We start from the raw sequence: 21,917 nt of genomic DNA, 5'->3' as shown, positions 1-21,917 counted from the left end.
AAAAGAATGATTTACTTTAAAAAAAGAAGTTAAAAATTGCACTAAAAGTGAATTTGTTCAATGAAATATAAAAACTAATAGAGACATAAAACACAAAACAGAGAAAGGTTAACACTTTCAGTGAGGCAGCAACACAACACAGCAATATATGCACAATACTATGATAATTTTCTTGCAATCTGGTCTTGTGTTGACAAAAATTGGTAATAATTGTCTTGCTTCAAACAAAATAATGGCACTATTGTCTGTGGAGATAAGACAAATTAGACACTGGCTAAATGAAAAGAATTAGCACAAAAGAATGTTCAACACACAGTAAAATGGGAAATGAATGAATAAAAAAAATCAGTAAGAATACACAAATACTGAGTTGTGATGCAGAATATAAGATAACAGTTACTGAATTACTTTACTTCATAACTTACTGGGCAAGGAACACAGTACTGTGAACACACGATAATTGTGAAGTGTAAACACAAGTTTATACTGCTTATATAGTGCACACAACAGTGAAAAATATTAAAGTACTTACTTCACGTATATATAAAAAAAGAAATACAACACAACAGACATAAAAATAAAGCATGAAAATTAAACACTGAAGAAAGAAAAAAAAATATTACAAACAGGATATAATAAACACAGTCTAATCAAGAGTCACTGAATGTCACTAAGAAATCACTGAAAAAGAAATGTCACTAAGAAATCACGGAGAACAAACAAACAAAAAAAAAAGGCTCAACACTTGCAAATGTCTATAAACGTTTATGGTGAAGAGGAAGCACGTTGAGAAGAATTGATGGGTGTGGAGGTGAAGGCAGGAGGCTGGTGGTGGTGGAGTCTCGTGGGCTGTCGGCATTCTCTACTACTCTCAACATTGTGACTCCTCTAAGAATTTGCAATTAAATCGACGATAAACACACACAGGAGGCTTTTACGTTGGCGCACAGGGACGAAGGAACAATCTTGTCTTGGCCCCGTATGTGGTCCATAAAATAAGGTGCTAGGACCCGTTATAAGGGTTAAAAAAAACACAGTGGTGGTTGTGGAAGGTGTGGGTGCTTGAGGCAGTGCACTGGGACACTGCGTGGTGGCTGGGCCTACGGGATAAGCGGCATAACCCATATGCTCTGGGTACACCCACACTAGGCACGAGAATATTCTAAGCCAGGCTGGCTTAAAAACCCACAAAATACTACAACACCACAGGGATGGTAAAAGCACTCAGAACAGCTTAGAACTGAAAGCACAAAGTGATGGTGAAGGCTGGAACTCATGTGGCTTGCTTGAGTACTGGGTTAGTCACCTGAGTTAGTAGGCTGGCTGGCTGGCTTAACCCATCACATAGATTGCCTTGAGAACTTGTAACGAGGAGCACAGCAGGGGTGGAAAGCTGGCTAGCAGGCAAGGCTGGTACTTAAGACAGGCTGGATGGTGTAGGTCTTGGCTCCCCCACACAGACTGGCTTGGCGGTTTGGCTTAATTTGCAAATCTGGGTCAACCCCTCGGAAGTAATGCAAATAAGCAAATAAAACACTAAGACAAAGACTGACCAGGAACCAGGAAGCAAACAGGCTGGTGAACGCTTGCTCAGGGTAGCTGGCTGCTAGGCTAGAACGTGGTCGACACAATGTCCGTTGTCGGCTGACAGAAGTTATCTCCATTCATCTGCATAAATATAAAATTTATACTCTCACCGCTGGCACCATTTGTTGGGAGGGTTCGTGGAGATGTGATGGTTGGAGTTAAACACACTTGTTGGATGGTAACACTTATATTAGCAGTGTGTGAGAGGGGAGCCCAGACTGCCTGTGTTGTCTGTTGGTAGACCTAAGCGCTGAGTAAGGACAAGGCTGGGAGCACAGCACTCACATGTGGCATCACGTGACGTCACACAAGCTAGTCACTGAGCCTAGCAAGGGGTCAACTATATAAAACATGCGTGATGAATGGTTTTGAAAATCGACAAGTTGAAGAATTGAGACACTTATGCAACACATGGGAATCTTCATTGAAGAAACGTTTCACCACACAGTGGCTTCATCAGTCCAATACAAAGTAGAAATGGATAAGGAGAGGAGAAGTTTGAGGTAATCTGTCTCTCAACCTGGAATCGATGTGTTCAGTCCATCACTCTTGTAGGAAGTGCAGCATAGGGCCAGAGAGGTGGCTTATATACTGCAGTCAGATGAGTCGAAGCAGGAGGAGGCGGGATCACAGTGGGACCTGCCACTAGTGTACGTAGGTCGCCGTCCAAAGGTTGGGTACTCTGATACTCAGATAACATATACACATACAGGGGATCAACAACTATGCTGGCACCACAACCAATATCATTCCTGCAACCACCACAACCACCATCACAGCTGCATCCACCACAACCAATGTCAATGCTTCATCCACCACAACCATCATCGCTGCTGCAACCACCACAGCCACCATCACTACTGCAACCACCACAAAAATCATCGATGCTGCAACCACCACAACCACTGTCATTACTGCAACCACCACAACCACCATCACTGCTGCAACCACCACAACCATCACTACAACCAACACAACCACCATCAATGCTGCAACCACTACAACCATCATCACTGCTGCCACCACCACAGCCACCATCACTGCTGCAACCACCACAAGCACCATCACTGCTGCAACCACCACAACAATCATCACTGCTTCAACCACTGCAACCATCGTCACTGTTGCAACCACCACAATCACTGTCAATGCTTCAACCACCACAGCCACCACAACCACAGTCACTACTGCAACCACCACAACCATCACTGCAACCATCACGTCCACCATCACTGCTGCAACCACCACAACAATCATCACTGCTGCAACCACCGCAACCATCATCACTGCTACAACCACTGCAACCACTGTAAATGCTTCAACCACCACAACCACCATCACTGCTGCAACCACTACAGCCACCATCACTGCTGCAATCACCACAACCACCATCACTGCTGCAACCACGACAACCATCACTACAACCACCACAACAATCATCACTACTGCAACCACCACAACCACCATCACTGCTGCAACCACCACAACCACTGTCAATGCTTCACCCATCACAACCATCATCACTGCTGCAACCACCACAGCCACCATCACTGCTGCAACCACCACAGCCACCATCACTGATGCAACCACCACAATCCTCACTGCTACAACCACCACAACGACCATCACTGCTGCAACCACCACAGCTACTTTCACTACTGCAACCACCATAACCACTGTCAATGCTTCAACCACCATACCCACCATCACTGCTGCATCCACCATAACCACCATCACTGCTGCAACCACCGCAACCATCATCATTGCTGCAACCACAACACCTACTATCAATGCTTCAACCACCACAACCTCCATCACTGCTGTAACCACCACAACCATCATCATTGCTTCAACCACCACAACCATCATCACTTCTGCAACCACCACTATCACCATCCCTGCTCCAACCACCACAACCACCATCACTGCTGCAACCACTACAACAATCATCACTGCTGCAACCACCACAGCCACCATCACTGATGCAACCACCACAATCCTCACTGCTACAACCACCACAACGACCATCACTGCTGCAACCACCACAGCTACTTTCACTGCTGCAACCACCATAACCACTGTCAATGCTTCAACCACCACACCCACCATCACTGCTGCAACAACCATAACCACCATCACTGCTGCAACCATCGCAACCATCATCATTGCTGCAACCACAACAACTACTATCAATGCTTCAACCACCACAACCTCCATCACTGCTGTAACCACCACAACCATCATCACTGCTACAACCTCCACAACCACCATCACTGTTGCAACCACCACAACCATTATCATTGCTGCAACCACTTCAACCACTGTCAATGCTTCAACCACCCTCACTGCTGCAACCACCATCACTGCTGCAACCACCACAACCAACATCATTGCTCAATCTACTTAATGACCCAGATACCTACAAACCTCTCACAACTAACCAAGTGGACAACCTTACTAAAACTTTTCTTCAAAGGACTCGCCGCATTCTGAGGAACTCAGAACAAGGGAAGAAACTTCAGCACACCATACCCAGCAACCCCAGACCTGCCAGAATGTACGGCCTGCCAAAAACTCACAAGCCTGGTATCCCATTGAGGCCCATTTCTTCGGGAACAGGCAGTACTCCTCACCAACTCTCAGGAATTCTCGCAAAACACCTCTCTAAACTCTTGGGAACTATCAGTCCAGCACATCTCAAACACTCGGGTGATCTTCTCAATCGCATTCGCAACATCAACATCAGGAACAAGAAACTTTCCAGCATTGACGTAACTTCCCTATTCACCAAAGTACCTACTACACAAGCCATCGATCTCCTGCGCAGGAAAATTGACGATTCACCTGATCTTCCTATTCAAGCCAGCGATTTCATAGACCTTGTTGAACTATGTGTCGGTTTTACATGTTTCTCTTTCGAAAATCACCTCTTTCAGCAGACTTTTGGACTACCCATGGGTTCGCCACTCACTGCTGTCCTGGCGAACTTATACATGGAACATCTGGAAGCCGAGCGTTTCTCCACCATTATTCCTTCGACTGTCACCTGGCTCCGTTATGTTGACGACATTCTCCTCATAACTCCCAGACGTTTCAAGGTTCAAGCTCTACAAAACAAGCTCAACCAGGTCGAGCCCTCAATCCAGTTCACACTTGAAGAAGAAGTCGACAATACTCTTCCTTTCCTTGATGTTCTCGTCTGCAAAACTGACAATGAACTTCGTTTTAAAGTCTATCGAAAACCCACCAACCAAAACGATCTTCTCCACTTCTACTCTCACCACGACACCAAAACTAAACGTGGTGTAATTATAGGCTTCTTCCTGCACGTACTCAGAATCTGCAGCAATTAGTTCCTTGAGGAAGAATGCACTATAATTGAACAAATATTTTATAAACTCCACTATCCTCGTCACTTCATCAGAGACTGCAGACGTCGGGCATTAAAAGACACTGCCGAGAAGAGATACATAGTCCTCCCCACCAACTCCATTGCCAAACATGTTTCAAACATCTTTTCCAATACCTCATTCCAAGTATCTACCTCCACAACCACGACCATCAAGGACATTACCAGTAATAGACAGGACAAGTTTCTATCCTCTGCAGGGGTATACATAATCCCTTATAATAACTGCAGAAAATTATACGTGGGTGAAACATCAAGAGACCTCCAAACACGTATTTCAGAACACCAATATGCAAGCAGGTCTGACGATATAAGGAATGCTTGTGTACAACACTGCAATTCACACAACCATTTAAATAAGTACAGAAACTCAAGATTTATCGCCAGAGAAGACAACACTCAATACCAAAGAACCCTGGAATCATGGCTTATCTCTATAACCAACAATTTCAACCAGAACAATGGCTTCTATAACATAGCTGAACCACTTGCCAAGAAACTTCTTCATCGCTGTGGAGAAATTTTCTCCAGGAGGGTGGTATCAGCCCCTTCAGCCCCCTTCAGCCCCTTCAGCCCCTTTCAGCCCAGAGGGGCCCAGCCCTCTCAGAAGGGGCAAATATCTTGTCTACTGCTACAGTGAGTAATTGATCCCAGATGCAGTACCAGTATGCGACGTGTGGTCAAGCGACCGCCGCTCCCTGTGGTCCAGTGTTGCAAAGTGTAGTTTAATAAGAGACAGTTCATCTCTTACCTTAGCAGGACAATTAAGGAAAATCCTGCTCCCACTTTATTACCATGGTAGAGATAGTGTATATTGTTGTCTATGCTCAAGACAGCAAGAATCAAACACTCTGCTTTGCTTCATGGAGGAAGTGGCAAGGAAGTAAAAGTACTAGGTCAGCTTTTCCTTTGTGCTAGGGGAGTAACGGCGTGGGGTGCTGTGGCGTCTTCAGATTACTTTTGACTCTACTGAGAGTGACACTGACGCCAGGATAACCAACAAAGAACGATCTGTACGTTAGTGTGAACAAAGTGTCTCATAAAACACAATAAACACTTAAGAGAAGTGTGATCAGCTTCTTTAGTGATAAGATTGTGAACAATAAAGACAAATCTTGTGGAACATAGTGTACCAGTGTGCGTATTCCTAGACTATGGAAGACATGGACATCCAAGGACACTTCAACTTCTATCAAGTCACCGATACCTGTCGAAGGTGTGAAGAACACCATAGCTCACGCTACAAGAGCAAGATAGGTTACGAATTTCTTGTAGTATGGGGGACTGTGCAGTTCTTGAGTCGCAAGGAGTTTGTAATCAACCTATAGTCGGCAGTAAGGTGTGGACTTTTGAGTCCACACAAGTAAGTTTGTCAGCCATCAGTGAATGAAATATGCTGACATAACACCCTCTAGGGGTAATTTATTGTTTACAAATTATAACTCATTTCAGCCCATTGAGGAATGACTTCGACAGCTTCTCAAGATCTCGTCTGCAGGGGCGGCTGTGCAGGTGATGAGCTGTCTTTCTAAGTTAAGTTTTCCCTATATTTAATAAGCTTAGCTGGTAAACCCATTTCTCAACAATCGCTATCCCACATAAGAACATAGGAATGGAAGAACACTGCAGAAGGTTTGCTCACAAACTTATCCAATCTCCCTTCCAAGCTACCCAGGATTTTAAGACTCTATAACCCCACTTGGTACATCATCAGACGCAGCATTCTCCACCTGACCTCAGCATTCTGAACCCGACTATAAATACTCGCGTACCTTCCATGGACCCCAGGTAGATCTGTTTGTGACTTGAAAAAGCCCACTGTGTGGGCGAAACGTTGTCAATAAAGGATCACATTAAACTGCATATGTGTTTATGTTTCCATGGACTCACCTTCCTGGTGATTGTAGCTCCTGGACCACCTCATTCACAACACAAGAACAACAGAGAAGGACTCGCCCTCCTGGTGGTTGTAGCTCCTGGACCACCTGACTCATAACTCAAGAACAATAGAGAAGGACTCGCATACCTAGTGGCTGTAGCTCCTGGACCAATTCACTCAAAAGGCAAAAACAACAGTGAAGGACTCACCATCCTGGTGGTTGTAGCTCCTGGACCACCTCACTCACAACACAAGAACAAAAGTGAAGGACTCACCCTACTGGTGGTTGTAGCTCCTGAACTACCTCACTCACAACACAAGAATAACAGTGATGGACTCACCCTCCTGCTGGTTGTAGCTCCTGGACCACCTCACTAGAAACACAAGAACAACAGTGTAGAATTCAGCCTCCTGGTGGTTGTAGCTCCTGGACCATCTCACTCACAACACAAGAATAACAGTGATGGACTCACCCTCCTGGTGGTTGTAGCTCCTGGACAACCTCACTCACAACACAAGAATAACAGTGATGGACTCACCCTCCTTGTGGCTGTAGCTGCTGGGCCAGGTCACAGGCATGACTCACTATGTTATCACTCACATCAATCAGCTGCAGCACCACCCACCGTACGCTGGGTAGTGACCTCACGGCTGCTGCTGACACTGCTGCTGCTGACACTCTCACACCTGTAGTGATAAGCCATACTGTCACCACCACTGCAGTAGTGACACACCGTACTGTCACCACCTAGTGATACACCATACTGTCACCATCACAACTGCAGAGATACACCATACTCTCACCATCACTACTCCATTGATACACCATACTGTCACCATCACTGTAGTGATACACCATACTGTCACCATCACCAATGTAGAGATACACCATACTGTCACCATCAGTACCGTAGTGATACAAAATACTGTCACCATAACTACTATAGTGATACACTATACTGTCACAATCACTACTGTAGTGATACACCATACTGTCACCATCACCATTGTAGTGATACACCATACTTTGACCACCACTGTAGTGATACACCATACTGTCAACATCACTACTGTAGTATACATTATTCTGTGTAACATATGGGAATCTTTATTGAAGAAACGTTTCTCCACACAGTGGCTTCATCAGTCCAATACAAAGTAGAAAGGTGTAAGGAGAGAAGGAGCTTATATACTGTAGTCAGATGAGGCGAACCAGAAGGAGGCGGGGTTATAGTGGTACCATCCACTAGTCGAAGTAGGTCCTCGTCCAAAGGTTGGACAAGGTTAAAGAATTCTTTGTATGAAGACCAACTTCGACTAGTGGATGGTACCACTATGACCCCGCCTTCTCCTGCTTCGCCTCACCTGACAGCAGTATATAAGACACGTCTACGGCCCTTTGCTGTACATTTAACAAAATTCATGGACAGAACACATCGACTCCAGGCTGAGGGACTGATTACCTCAAACTCCTCCTCTCCTTACACCTTTCTGGTTTGTATTGGACTGATGAAGCCACTGAGTGGCAAAACGTTTCCTAAATAAAGATCCCCATATGTTCCATATGTGTCTCAATCCTCAACTTGTCGGTTTTCAAAACTATTCATCACACAACATACTGTCACCATTACCACTGTAGTGATACACCATACTGTCACCATTACCACTGTAGTGATACACCATACTGTCACCATTACCACTGTAGTGATACACCATACTGTCACAATTACCACTGTAGTGATACACCATACTGTCACAATTACCACTGTAGTGATACACCATACTGTCACCATTACCACTGTAGTGATACACCATACTGTCACAATTACCACTGTAGTGATACACAATACTGTCACAATTACCACTGTAGTGATACACCATACTGTCACCATTACCACTGGAGTGATACACCATACTGTCACCATTACCACTATAGTGATACACCATACTGTCACCATCACCATAGAGTGATTCACCATACTGTCACCATCACCACTGTAGTGATACACCATACTGTCACCATCACCACTGTAGTGACACACCATACTGTCATCATCACCACTAGAGTGATTCACCATATTGTAACTATCACAACTCTAGTGATACACAATACTGTCACCATCACCACTGTAGTGATACACCATTCTGCCACCATCACCACTGTAGTGATACACCATACTGTTACCATCACCACTAGAGTGATTCACCATACTGTCACCATCACCACTGCAGTGATACACCATACTGTCACCATCACCACTCTGTGATACACCATACTGTCACCATCACCACTGTAGTGATACACCATACTGTGACTGTAACTACTGCTGTGATACACCATACTGTCACCATCACCACTGTAGTGACGCACCATACTGTCACTATCACCACTGTAGTGATACACCATACTGTCACCATTACCACTGAAGTGATACACCATACTGTCACCATCACCACTGTAGTGACGCACCATACTGTCACTATCACCACTGTAGTGATACACCATACTGTCACCATTACCACTGAAGTGATACACCATACTGTCACTATCACAACTGTAGTGATGCACCATACTGTCACCATCACCACTGTAGTGATACACCATACTGTCACCATAACCATTGTAGTGATACACCATACTGTCACCATCACCATTTTTGTGATACACCATACTGTCACCATCACCACTGTAGTGATACACCATACTGTCACCATCACCATTGTAGTGATACACCATACTGTCACCATCACCACTGTAGTGATACACCATACTGTCACCATCACCACTGTAGTGATACACCATACTGTCACCATCACCACTGTAGTGATACACCATCTTGTCACCATCACCACTGTAGTGATACACCATATTGTCACCATCACCACTGTAGTGATACACCATACTGTCACCATCACCACTGTACTGATACACCATCCTGTCACCATCACCACTGTAGTGATACACCATACTGTCACTATCACTACTGTAGTGATACACCATACTGTCACCATCACCACCGTAGTGATACACCATACTGTCACTATCACGACTGTAGTGATACACCATACTGTCACCATCACCACTGTAGTGATACACCATTCTGTCACCATCACCACTGTAGTGATACACCATACTATCACCATCACCACTGTAGTGATACACAATGTTGTCACAATCAATACTGCAGTGATACACCATACTATCACCATCATCAGTGTAGTGATACACCATACTGTCACCATCACCTCTGAAGTGATACACCATACTGTCATCATCACCACTCAAGTGAAACACCATACTGTCACCATCACCACCGAAGTGATACACCATACTGTCACCATCACCTCTGAAGTGATACACCATACTGTCACCATCACCACTCAAGTGAAACACCATACTGTCACCATCACCACTGTAGTGATACACCATGTTGTCACTATCACCACTGCAGTGATACACCATCCTGTCAGTGTGATACACCATACTGTCACCATGTATTGATGCACCATACTGTCACCATCACCACTGTAGTGATACACCATGTAGTGATACACTGTCACCATCACTACTGTAGTGATATACCATACACCATCACTACTGTAGTGATACACCATACTTGTCACCAGTCACCACTGTAGTGATACACCATACACCATGTTGTAGTGATACACCATACTGTCACCATCACTGTAGTGATACACCATACTGTCACCATCACCACTGTAGTGATACACCATACTGTCACCATCACCACTGTAGTGATACACCATACTGTCACCATCACCACTGTAGTGATACACCATACTGTCACCATCACCACTGTAGTGATACACCATACTGTCACCATCACCACTGTAGTGATACACCATACTGTCACCATCACCACTGTAGTGATACACCATACTGTCACCATCACCACTGTAGTGATACACCATACTGTCACCATCACCACTGTAGTGATACACCATACTGTCACCATCACCACTGTAGTGATACACCATACTGTCAACATCACCACTGTAGTGATACACCATACTGTCACCATCACCACTGTAGTGATACACCATACTGTCACCATCACCACTGTAGTGATACACCATACTGTCACCATCACCACTGTAGTGATACACCATACTGTCACCATCACCACTGTAGTGATACACCATACTGTCACCATCACCACTGTAGTGATACACCATCTTGTCATTATCACCTCTGCAGTGATACACCATACTGTCACCATCACCACTGTAGTGATACACCATACTGTCACCATCACCACTGTAGTGATACACCATACTGTCACCATCACCACTGTAGTGATACACCATACTGTCACCATCACCACTGTAGTGATACACCATACTGTCACCATCACCACTGTAGTGATACACCATACTGTCACCATCACCACTGTAGTGATACACCATACTGTCACCATCACCACTGTAGTGATACACCATACTGTCAACATCACCACTGTAGTGATACACCATACTGTCACCATCACCACTGTAGTGATACACCATACTGTCACCATCACCACTGTAGTGATACACCATACTGTCACCATCACCACTGTAGTGATACACCATGTTGTCACTATCACCACTGCAGTGATACACCATACTGTCACCATCACCACTGTAGTGATACACCATACTGTCACCATCACCACTGTAGTGATACACCATACTGTCACCATCACCACTGTAGTGATACACCATACTGTCACCATCACCACTGTAGTGATACACCATCTTGTCACCATCACCACCGTAGTGATACACCATACTGTCACCATCACCACTGTAGTGATACACCATACTGTCACCATTACCACCATGTTAATCATGACAACAACACAGGTGTGGAGAGCGTTGTCAAGCAAGGCAGTGTTGTCGTTGAGGAAAGAAAATGTTGTCAGGGTGGACAATGTTGTCAATGTGGATTTTGTTGTCAGTCTGGACAGTGTTGTCAGGGTGGACTGTGTTGTCAATGTGGATTTTGTTGTCAGTCTGGACAGTGTTGTCAGGGTGGACTGTGTTGTCAATGTTGATTTTGTTGACAGTCTTGACAGTGTTGTCGGGATGGACAGTGTTGTCAATGTGGATTTTGTTGTAAGTCTGGATAGTGTTGTCAGGGTGGACTGTGTTGTCAATGTGGATTTTGTTGTCAGTCTGGACAGTGTTGTCAGGGTGGACAGTGTTGTCAATGTGGATTTTGTTGTCAGTCTTGACAGTGTTGTCAGGGTGGACTGTGTTGTCAATGTGGATTTTGTTGTCAGTCCGGACAGTGTTGTCAGGGTGGACTGTGTTGTCATTGTGAATTTTGTTGTCAGTCTGTACAGTGTTGTCAGGGTGGACTGTGTTGTCAATGTGGATTTTGTTGTCAGTCTGGACAGTGTTGTTAGGGTGGACTGTCCTGTCAATATGGATTTTGTTTTCAGTCTGGACAGTGTTGTCAGGGTGGACAGTGTTGTCAATGTGGATATTGTTGTCAGGTGGACAGTGTTTTGTCAGGGTTGACAGTGTCGACAGTGTTGTTAGAGTCTCAGTAGCACCAATTTCCAGTTACCAGTTACTAGTAATATGACTCACTACCAACCGTCTGTGTGAATCACTTGTTATTCACTGTTCAGCTGACCTAGCATGTTTTGAGTGCCACTACCCTCCGAGGCACTCAGCAAGCCAGTTCAAGTGGAGGCGTTAGACAGGCAGTAGGTCAAGGCTTGGTGCTCCCCATATATTCCATCCAATATATTGGAACATTCAACGTGAGTGTTATTACCCAATCTACGTTATCGAACCCCCACATGACAAGAGGACAGTGTTGTCAAGTTGGAGAATGTTGTCAGAGGAGGACAGTGTAGTCAGTGGGAGGACAGCATTGCCAGGTGGACAGTGTTGTCAGTGTTGATGTTGTCGACATTGTTGTCAAAGTGGGCAGTGTAGTCAGGGTGGACACTGTGGTCAGGGTGGACAGTGTTGGCAATGTGGACAGTGTTGTCAGGGTGGACAGTGTTGTGTGGGTGGATAGTGCTGATGTCATATTGGACAGTGTTGTCGGGGTGGACAGTATTGGCAGGGTGGTCAATGTTATTTGTGTGGACAGTGTTGTCAGGGTCCACAGTGTTGTCCGGGTTTACAGTGTTGTTAGTGTGGACAGTGTTGTCAGGGTCGATAGTGTTGTCAGGGAGGACAGTGTTATCAGGTTTACCTGGAGTTTACCTGGAGAGTGTTTCGGGGGTCAACGCCCCCGCGGCCTGGTCTGAAACCAGGCCTCATGGTGGATCAGGGTCTGATCAACCAGACTGTTACTGCTGGCCACACACAAGCTGATATATGAACCACAGCCCGGTTGGTCAAGTACTGACTTCAGGTGCCTGTCCAGTGCCTTCTTGAAGACAGCCAGGGGTCTATTGGTAATCCCCCTTATGTAGGCTGGGAGGCAGTTGAACAGTCTTGGGTGTTGAGAAATGGTTTACCAGCTAAGGTTATAGATTAAATATAGGGAGTACTTAGCTGATAAGACAGCTATCGTCCACATAGCCGCCCCTGCAGACGAGGTCTTGAGAAGCTGTCTCATCAACTTCTTAACAGGCTGTAAAAGATTATATTATGTTAATAATTTATTACCTCTAAGGGGTGTTATGTCAGAATATTTCATTCCCTGATGGCTGATGTACGTACTTGTGTGGACTCAAAGGTCCGCTTATCAACGGGGTTTATGATAAGTGATTAACTTGTAACTTAGACTCAACTGCGCAGTCAATAGTAGTACATCACAAGTTAGAACACTTACCTGGGTATGTGTATCTGACCCTTAGTTACGCCTGGATATCCGATGAGTTTATTGAAGAATGGTGTTCTTTGAAGAATGTTGCACTACACTCTGTTGGATTCCAACACTCATTGTTACACTGTTCATCAATAATTGTTGACACCATATCACTAAAGAAGTTGACCACACTCCTCTGTAAGTGTTTATAGTGTTTTGTGAGACACTTTGTTCACACTAATGAACGGATCAGTGTTCTTTGTTGGTTATCTTGGCGTCAGTGTGACTCTAAGTAGAGTCAAAAGTAATCTGGCCTCACAGTGTCCTATGCCACTCAATGCCCCTCGAACATAAAGGAAAAATCTGACCTAGTACTTTTGCTTCTTTGCCACTTCCACTATGAAGCAAAGCAGAATGTTTGATTCTTGCTGTCTTAAGCATAGACAACAATGTACACTATCTTTACCATGGTAATAAAGCGGGAGCTGGATTTTTCTTAATTGTCCTGCTAAGGTAAGAGAAGGACTGTCTTTTATTAAACTACACTTTGCAACACTGAACTTTGCAAGGAGTATCGGTCGAAGCGACCACGTCGCATACTCGTACTGCATCTGGGATCAATTACTTGCTGTAGCAGTAACAAGATGCTTGCCCCTTCTGAGAGGGCCGGGCCCATCATGGCTGAAAGAGGCTGAAAGGGGCTGAGGGGGCTGATACTCCCCTCATTGAGAAAATTTCTCCACACTGGGGGGGCGGCGGAGGTTCGCTGCAGGTGAACTTAACATTAATTTGATTTCCTCACTCGCCACCACTGTTGCTTGTCTTTTCTGAACAGCTTTAGTCTGTGTGGTTTCTGGAGAATCACTAATTTTATTTTCAACACTCTGTAATTCAAACAGCACTAGTTTATTTATTTTTCGCTTATTCACTACACCTTTGCTTAAAACATCAACTGTCCTAATTTTTCCATTTGCATCAGGATATATGGTCACAATTTTTCCAAGTGGCCATTGGGACCTCGGACCATCATTGTCAATAATCACTATGTCACCAGGTCTTAAAGATTTATGATTTTCAGGAACACCAGCTCCATAGAAGTGTTCTCTCAATGAGGTGAGATAGTCTTCTCGCCAAATTTTCTCCCAACGTTCAATCACTTTATTATGGTGTTTGAATTTACGTCTGAGTTGCTCAGGTTCGAAATAAGTAGGATCCTCTATGATTTCTTTATCATTCATGGGAGGAACAGGTTCGAGCCTTCTGCCATGGAGCAAATGAGATGGACTTAACACTTCTAAATTGTCCAGATCATTGGTAACATAATTTAGAGGTCTGTTGTTGATTCTATTTTCTATTTCAGTCACAACTGTACTGAATTCTTCTATGTCGATTCTTTGACGATGAAGAGTCTTCCTTAAACAACGTTTTACAATGCCGATCATTCTTTCATAAAATCCGCCGTGCCATGGAGATTTAGGAGGAATGTATCTCCAACGACAACTGCGTTGATTCAGCATCTGTTGTACTTCTGGTTGAACAAAGATCTTGCTTATATAAGCAGCACCAGCAACAAAGTTCGTTGCATTATCTGAAATCATCAGTCTGTGACACGCCCTTCTGGCTGCAAACCTTATGAATAATTTGATAAAGGTTTCAGCAGACATGTCAGTGGCTACTTCTAGATGTACTGCTCTAGTTGTAGCACAAGTGAACAAACAGATGTACACCTTGATGGGAACTTTGTCAACTGTTTTGGTTAAAATTATTGGTCCAGTGTAATCTACACCTGTCACCTCAAATGGAGTGATATGACAAACTCTTTCAGAGGGATATGGAGGTGGACCTGGATACTGACATACTCGCATATCGTAGTGACGACAAGTAATACAGTCCTTTATTTGTTTTTTCACACTTTGTCGACCTTGAGGTATCCAGTAGGATTGTCGTATATGACAAAGTGTGTCAGCTACCCCACCATGTAACACGTTACTGTGGGCGTTTTGCACAATCAGTTTTGTTAGCCAATGATTCTTGGGGATCAATATTGGATGTATGGCTTCTTTAGGTAGTGAAGAATTATGAATTCTTCCTCGACATCTTATAATCTTTTCTGAGTCGAGATAAAGTCCTAAAGAATTAATCATGACAGGTTTCTTTGGAGATTTATCTTGTGTTTCTAGAAATTTATATTCTGTAGAGAAAACAACTTTCTGTATTAGTTTCACCCAGTATTTAATGGGTTCAAGATATTCATAATCAGGTTTTATTCCTTTAATGAATTTAAAGACAAGAGCTGTAACTCTTAAGAGTTTACCCAAAGATGAGTATTTAGATCCATCAATGACTATTTCTGGTGTGTCTGCAGTATTTACACAACTTACTTCTGCTGTGTTCAAGCAGACTGTTTCTTCTGGCATAATGTGAGCGTTTTGCTGAGGCCAGTTATTTTCATTAGAGAGCCAGTTCGGTCCGTGGAGCCATAATTTATTATCCACAAATTTCTTGAGTGGGACACCACGTGACAACATGTCAGCTGGATTCTCTTGGGTAGAGACGTGGAGAAAGAGATAATCTCTCTGCATCTCTTTTATTTCTGCTACTCTGTTCTGTACATAGACCAACTTACTCTTATTATTTCTTAACCACTGGAGAACTGCCTCATTATCAATCCAGATCACGGTTTTCTCAATAGTGAGATGATCAAGTACTTTGTTGAGATAGACAGCTAATTTTGTACCTACATAGAGTGCTGTCAGTTCCAATTGTGGTACTGTTCTGACCTTCAAGGGTGCTACCCTGGCCTTTGAAGTAATTAGTGTACTTCCTTCAGCATTACTCATGTAAGCTACAGCGCCATAACCTTTGGTTGACGCATCACAGAAAACATGTAATGTGTACTTGTTTCCCTCTTGACCTATTTGTCTGGGAAATTTAATTTGATGAAGTTGCTTAAACTCCCTGGACATTTCATCCCATGCTTGACTCATTTCTAGAGGTAAGTTCTCATCCCATCCAATTTTGAGTTTCCATGCATCTTGCATAAGCATTTTACCCTTTATGGTAATTGGTGAGACGAGTCCTAGAGGATCAAAACATTGTGATACCTCTGACAGTAAACTACGTTTAGTGAGTGTACTGCATGATTTATTGTTTATCCTTTTGAGACTCAAAGTATCTTCCTGTGTGTTCCAATTAAGTCCCAGCATATTGTTGCAATCAGGAATTTCAGTTTCAGGGAAATCTTCTTTGATAAGTTCCCTTAATTGCTTTGAATTTGTATTCCACATCCTTAGAGGCATATTTGCTTCTTTCATCTCCTTGTTAGCTTCTCTGTATAAGGATTTCAAATCCTCCTCTTTATTCACAGTACCTTGAAGATTGTCCACATAGAAACTTTTGTTTGAAGGGACTTTCAGATTTCTTCAAATGTGTATTTAGAGTAGCTTCTAGTAAGAATGGAGAGGATGATGCACCAAATAATACTGTTTTGAAACGCTAAGTTTTCACAGGACTTTGAAGATCATGTGGATTTTCAGGCCACAAGAATCGAGTATAATCTCTATCTATTTCTTGTAGTCCTACTCTTAAGAAAGCTTTGGAAATATCAGCCGTGTAGGCATATGGGTTTGTGCGAAATTTCATAAGCACGTCTCCAAGCTTCTCAGTTAGTGAGGGTCCGGTCATCAGACAGTCATTAAGACTTGCTACACCTTTATTTGCACGTGCGCTGCAATTGTATACAACACGTAGTGGAGTGGTTTCAGAATCTTTTCTGACTCCATGGTGCGGGAGATAATGAGCTTCAGTCTTTAACTTATTTTCGACTATTTCCTCAGTGAATTTATTGTCCAACTGTTCTTGTATGATATTATCATAGACAGTCAGTAGCTCTGGATACTTCCTGAGCTCATGTATTTATGCTTTCATCTGTCCGAAAGCCATGAGATAATTGCTAGGCAGAAGTGGTGGATTTAATTTCCATGGTAACCTAACCCAATACTGTCCATCTTTATACTTGACAGTGTCCAAATATTGGTTATAAGTCTGAGACTCTTGTGGTCTTGGTTTATTTACATCAATACCTATCGCATCTAAATCCCACAACTTATCAACTGGTTCATTCATTTCTTCCAGTAATGATAATTTTTGCTGTGGTACATGATCAGCGGTTATTCTCGTAACTAGTACATTTTCCACTGAATCAATATCAGCTTCTTTCCCACTTTGAGAGGGAATGGGACCACATATCATGTGGCCTCCTGCTGTTTTCAGCAAGCGAACATCATGTTTACTTACTATATTTTGCACAAAACAGTGATAATAATCACTTCCAATGATTAAATCAATTGGACTAATTGTGTCCGTCTGTATGTCAGGACAGGTTAACTTGACCTTAGTTGCTTTCAGTGCTGCAACTGTTTCTTTTAATCCCTGGATCTGCACAGACTTAGGCAAATCATCTACTACCACAGCTTCTACTGTCTTTTTCCTGTTTCCTAGACCAACAGTGATTCTTGCTAGGTCATATGTCTGTTTACCAGAATTGTGGAAAAAACCAGCTATATCTAACTGTACTTTTGCGTAGGGTTGTTGTGAAGGCTTACTCAGCCCTGTAACAACTTCAGACAGTATTATTCAGGCTGGCTCCTCCTCAGGAAAATTAATGAATAGAAAAAGAAAAAATAATTCACAAAGATAAACACTTTATTATTTATTAAATCAAACATAAAACAATAAAACATGAAAGGTATATCCTATTTGAAAGAAAAATGAAAAATTAAATGAATAAAATAACATTTGAACTCAACGCTAATATCTACAGGGGTGTCTGGTGTTGGTGACACTGTTGTTGAAATCGTAGCCGTTGCTGATGATGGGGGCGGGGTCGCAGGTGTTGGTGACCACCACTGGCTAGTTCTTCACAGTATACCAGTGAGTAATCTCTCCCGATGACAGGAAAGCAGGTTCTTTACCGCTGCAATGATGTGGGGTTACGTCCTGCAATTTCATACAGGTGCACAGGTACTTAAATGCAAAATGGGGAAGTCTCTGGACGTTAGTCCTTCTCCTGTTCTTCTCGTTGACTGACAGGTGACCCTCACTGTCATCGAAGCTGGAAAGATAGACAGATTACCCACTGCTTAAATAATCACTCTCCATGGCAGTGTACAATACTCAAAAGACGAGGTGATTATTACAACAGCCAACTTAGAGCAAGACTGAAAGGACTAAGTTTATTATTGGTCGAAAGTGAAGCTTTTAACCAATAAATCCACTAGAATACAAGGCAGGCATGTACTTACAGTAGTGTTGGGAGCTGTGATTCGAGTGATTTACTGTTTGACCAGAGCCCCACACGTCACCTTTCGGGGGGGGGGAAGAGGGAGGGGAAGGGATAGCAGGAGCTAGACTGACCCTACCTTAACAAGCAGCCGGCAGTCAAACTATCACTTTCAGGGAGGGGGAAAAAAGGCAGGAAAAACGGGAGCTTCACTTACCCTACCTTAACTAGTAGCCGGCAGTGAAACTATCACTTTCAGGGAGGGGGAGAAAAGGCGGGAAAAACGGGAGATTGACTTACCCTACCTTAACTAGTAGCTGGCAGTGAAACTATCACTTTCAGGGAGGGGGAAGAAAGGCCTGAGCTTGACTTACCCTACCTTAACTAGTAGCCGGCAATGAAACTATTGTTACTATTTCGCTACTCCTATCTATTGAACTTTTCCCTCACAGTTGTTTGTTCAGTTTCTGCAACACTGTTCTTCTTATGAAGGACCTTTGTGAGCCTTGATCAAATAATGTTAGCACATTTGTTTCGTGTAATTTATTAGATAACTCAACTCGAGCTATTGGGAGAGCTGTTGCTTTAAACTTATTTCCGCATTCGCGACCTAGCTGCCAGGGAGTGTGGACGTGCCTCATACCTCTCTGCTGACAGTCTAGCAAGCTATCCGGTGACGTCATGGTATTCAGCGTGAGGAGGCGGGTGAATACCGTTGGTATACAGCTTGTTCGGGGGGCGATTACGCCTGAGAATGAACAAGTTTTGCTACCTAAGATTATCCGTGACACTTATGGTATTGCGGACAAGGATTTGTACAGTGTGGCATTAAATGGTGCATACCGGATACTTGTAAAACTACTCTACGAGCCAGTGTACGAGCAGCTGGTTGAGCAGTTCCAAGATCTCTGCGTAGATGTGTCCCCTGACGTGCATGTGCGTATGGTGGATGTCTCTCGACAATATACGTGGGTGAAACTGCGCAATGTGCCCTTCGAGGCCGATGCAACAGATCTCCGCAGTGTTTTCAGAAGATATGGAGTGATACACATGGCTAAACAAGGCATGCGGGTGGCTGGGGCGTATGTTGGTCTCCCAGACGGTTCGTTTACCCTTAAGATGTCTCTACGCCAGGCCATACCATCGTATGTGTACCTTGATGACTTCCGTACACAGGTCATGGTGTCTTATGCTGGTCAACGACGGACGTGTCGCCTCTGCGGTGAATATGATCATATGGCAGCAGAGTGTGGGCAGCGCGGGCAGGCCAGAAGGCCGGCCGGTGGGTCAACGAATGACGATGGGCAGGAGGCTCCCATACGTGGACGAAAAGGAGATGGTGGCCACGGTCGGCTTTGGAGTGAGGAGATTGAGGAGCCAGTGGTGGTGTCGAATCTGGAGCTGTCGTCTCTCGAGTCACCTGCATCGCCGGTGGTACAGCAGGCTTCCGGGGAGGACCAGGTGACGGTGGAAGTGGAGGACTTGGATGCGACAATAGCGTCTGTTTTGCATACCATGTTCTCATCTACGGATGTGGTCTCCCCGGCTGTGACGACGGCCAGTCCGGAGATCGTGTCTGTGGCGGTCGAGCAGCAGCAGAAGGAGGTTGTTGGTGCTGGTGGGGCTGGCGGGGACGTGGTGACCCCTCGTCAGAAGGCAGAGACGAAGGTGGTGGTGGAGGTACATCGTGTGGACGATCCGGTCACAAACATGGAGGAGGATGCTGGGACGAGGAAGAGGGCTGCAGCATTGTCGGACTCTGACGACGTCCTGACGCCGGCTCAACGAACAGGGAAGAAAGCATCGGTAGATGGGGAGGGGGCGGTGTGCTAGTGGAGGTGAGCAGCGACAGCTGGTGGTGCCAGGTGGCACAGGTGTCGTGCGTGGAGAGCATGGCAAACGTGGCCCCCAGGGCCCAAGTGGGCATGCAAAAGTACAAGTGGGGCAGCGAGGGAGGAAACCTTAGCCAGGTGTGAGGGGGGGTTTAGGCAGGGGCGGGAATAGTTGTGGAAGGTGTGATGAGGTCTGCTGCTTGATGGCAGCGCCGGTTAATGGCGTGTGTCTGGGGGCACCAGATAGCGTGCTCCTTGAGAGAGGGGCATGTGCCCAGTGTTAGGATGAAAGTGGCTTGATATGTGCTGTTCAGATGTGTCTGCAAATTGTGGAATGTGAGTAGTGTTAGGTTCTGGTTAGAGGTGTTGCTGCCTGCGCCTGTGTGCGCCTAAGGTACGCTGGTGCGGTTGAGGTGGCATGTGCTGCTGCTGTGTGTATGAATCTTGGACTATATGTTGTATGATAGTGGGTGGGGTCTGTATGGTGGAGGTTTGAGGAGCATTCTTATGTTCTATGTCAAGTATTAGGTATGTATTTTATACCTATGCAAACACAATGTATAAAAACACTGGTAGTGTTACTTGTGCAGGACCTGCTGTTATGAGGCCTCTTGTTTGCACAAGGACAGACCCTTTGTAATTACTTGAGGATATTTGTGAAATGGGTTGTGTAGGTGGCTAGTGAAATACTTATGTGTGCTACATGCCTTTTATGTTGTAGCAATGTGATGTTTGTTGTGATATATATATCATGTAATTCTGTTGAGTAGCTTCAACAGGTTTGGGTTAAGTGATAGGATGAGGGAGCAGGGAGGGGGGGGGTGAACCCACACGGAGTTGTAAGTGTGGTGTGTAATATTAGCTGTAGGGAGGATTGTGTTAATTTATAGACTTAAATGAGTTTTACATATTATAATTTTGTAATGTCATGTTTTAAATAAAATATAAAAAAAAAAAAAAAAAAAAAAAAAACTTATCTCTCACATTTAATGCTGTTGCTTGTTGACTTCCTGATTCTGTGGAAGTCTTCTGCTGTTCAGCAAAAGTATTTGGGCATAATGCTGTATGATGCATACCCTTGCATTTAAAACACTTCTTCAGTGAGCATTTTCCTCCCTTGTGTTCACCTAAACACTTGATGCACCTTT

General features: G+C 44.2%; 1 protein-coding gene and 1 long non-coding RNA gene across 2 annotated transcripts in view; one reads left to right on the top strand and one right to left on the bottom strand.

Moving 5' to 3' along the window:
• The window catches only part of LOC138851112 (uncharacterized), a 60,380-nt gene extending 46,373 nt beyond the window's left edge, over nucleotides 1-14,007 (bottom strand). Inside the window, exons 1-2 of the long non-coding RNA XR_011390993.1 lie at nucleotides 13,107-14,007; nucleotides 7,415-7,562 (exon numbers count right to left, since the gene is read on the bottom strand). This is a non-coding gene — a long non-coding RNA (uncharacterized lncRNA). The remainder of the gene's footprint in view (nucleotides 1-7,414; nucleotides 7,563-13,106) is intronic.
• A 6,239-nt stretch (nucleotides 14,008-20,246) lies between these two features.
• On the top strand, nucleotides 20,247-21,302 carry LOC138851111 (uncharacterized). The gene is made up of 2 exons (XM_070079648.1): nucleotides 20,247-20,919; nucleotides 21,034-21,302. Exon 1 carries the CDS (start codon nucleotides 20,453-20,455, stop codon nucleotides 20,768-20,770), a length of 318 nt encoding a protein of 105 aa, XP_069935749.1. The 5' UTR covers nucleotides 20,247-20,452; the 3' UTR covers nucleotides 20,771-20,919; nucleotides 21,034-21,302.
• Nucleotides 21,303-21,917: the final 615 nt, after the last annotated feature.

Source organism: Cherax quadricarinatus, chromosome 100 (genome assembly GCF_038502225.1).
Source record: "Cherax quadricarinatus isolate ZL_2023a chromosome 100, ASM3850222v1, whole genome shotgun sequence".
NCBI lineage: Eukaryota > Metazoa > Arthropoda > Malacostraca > Decapoda > Parastacidae > Cherax > Cherax quadricarinatus.
Note: the sequence above shows the minus strand (reverse complement) of the source record. Positions and strands in the feature narration are given on the sequence as shown.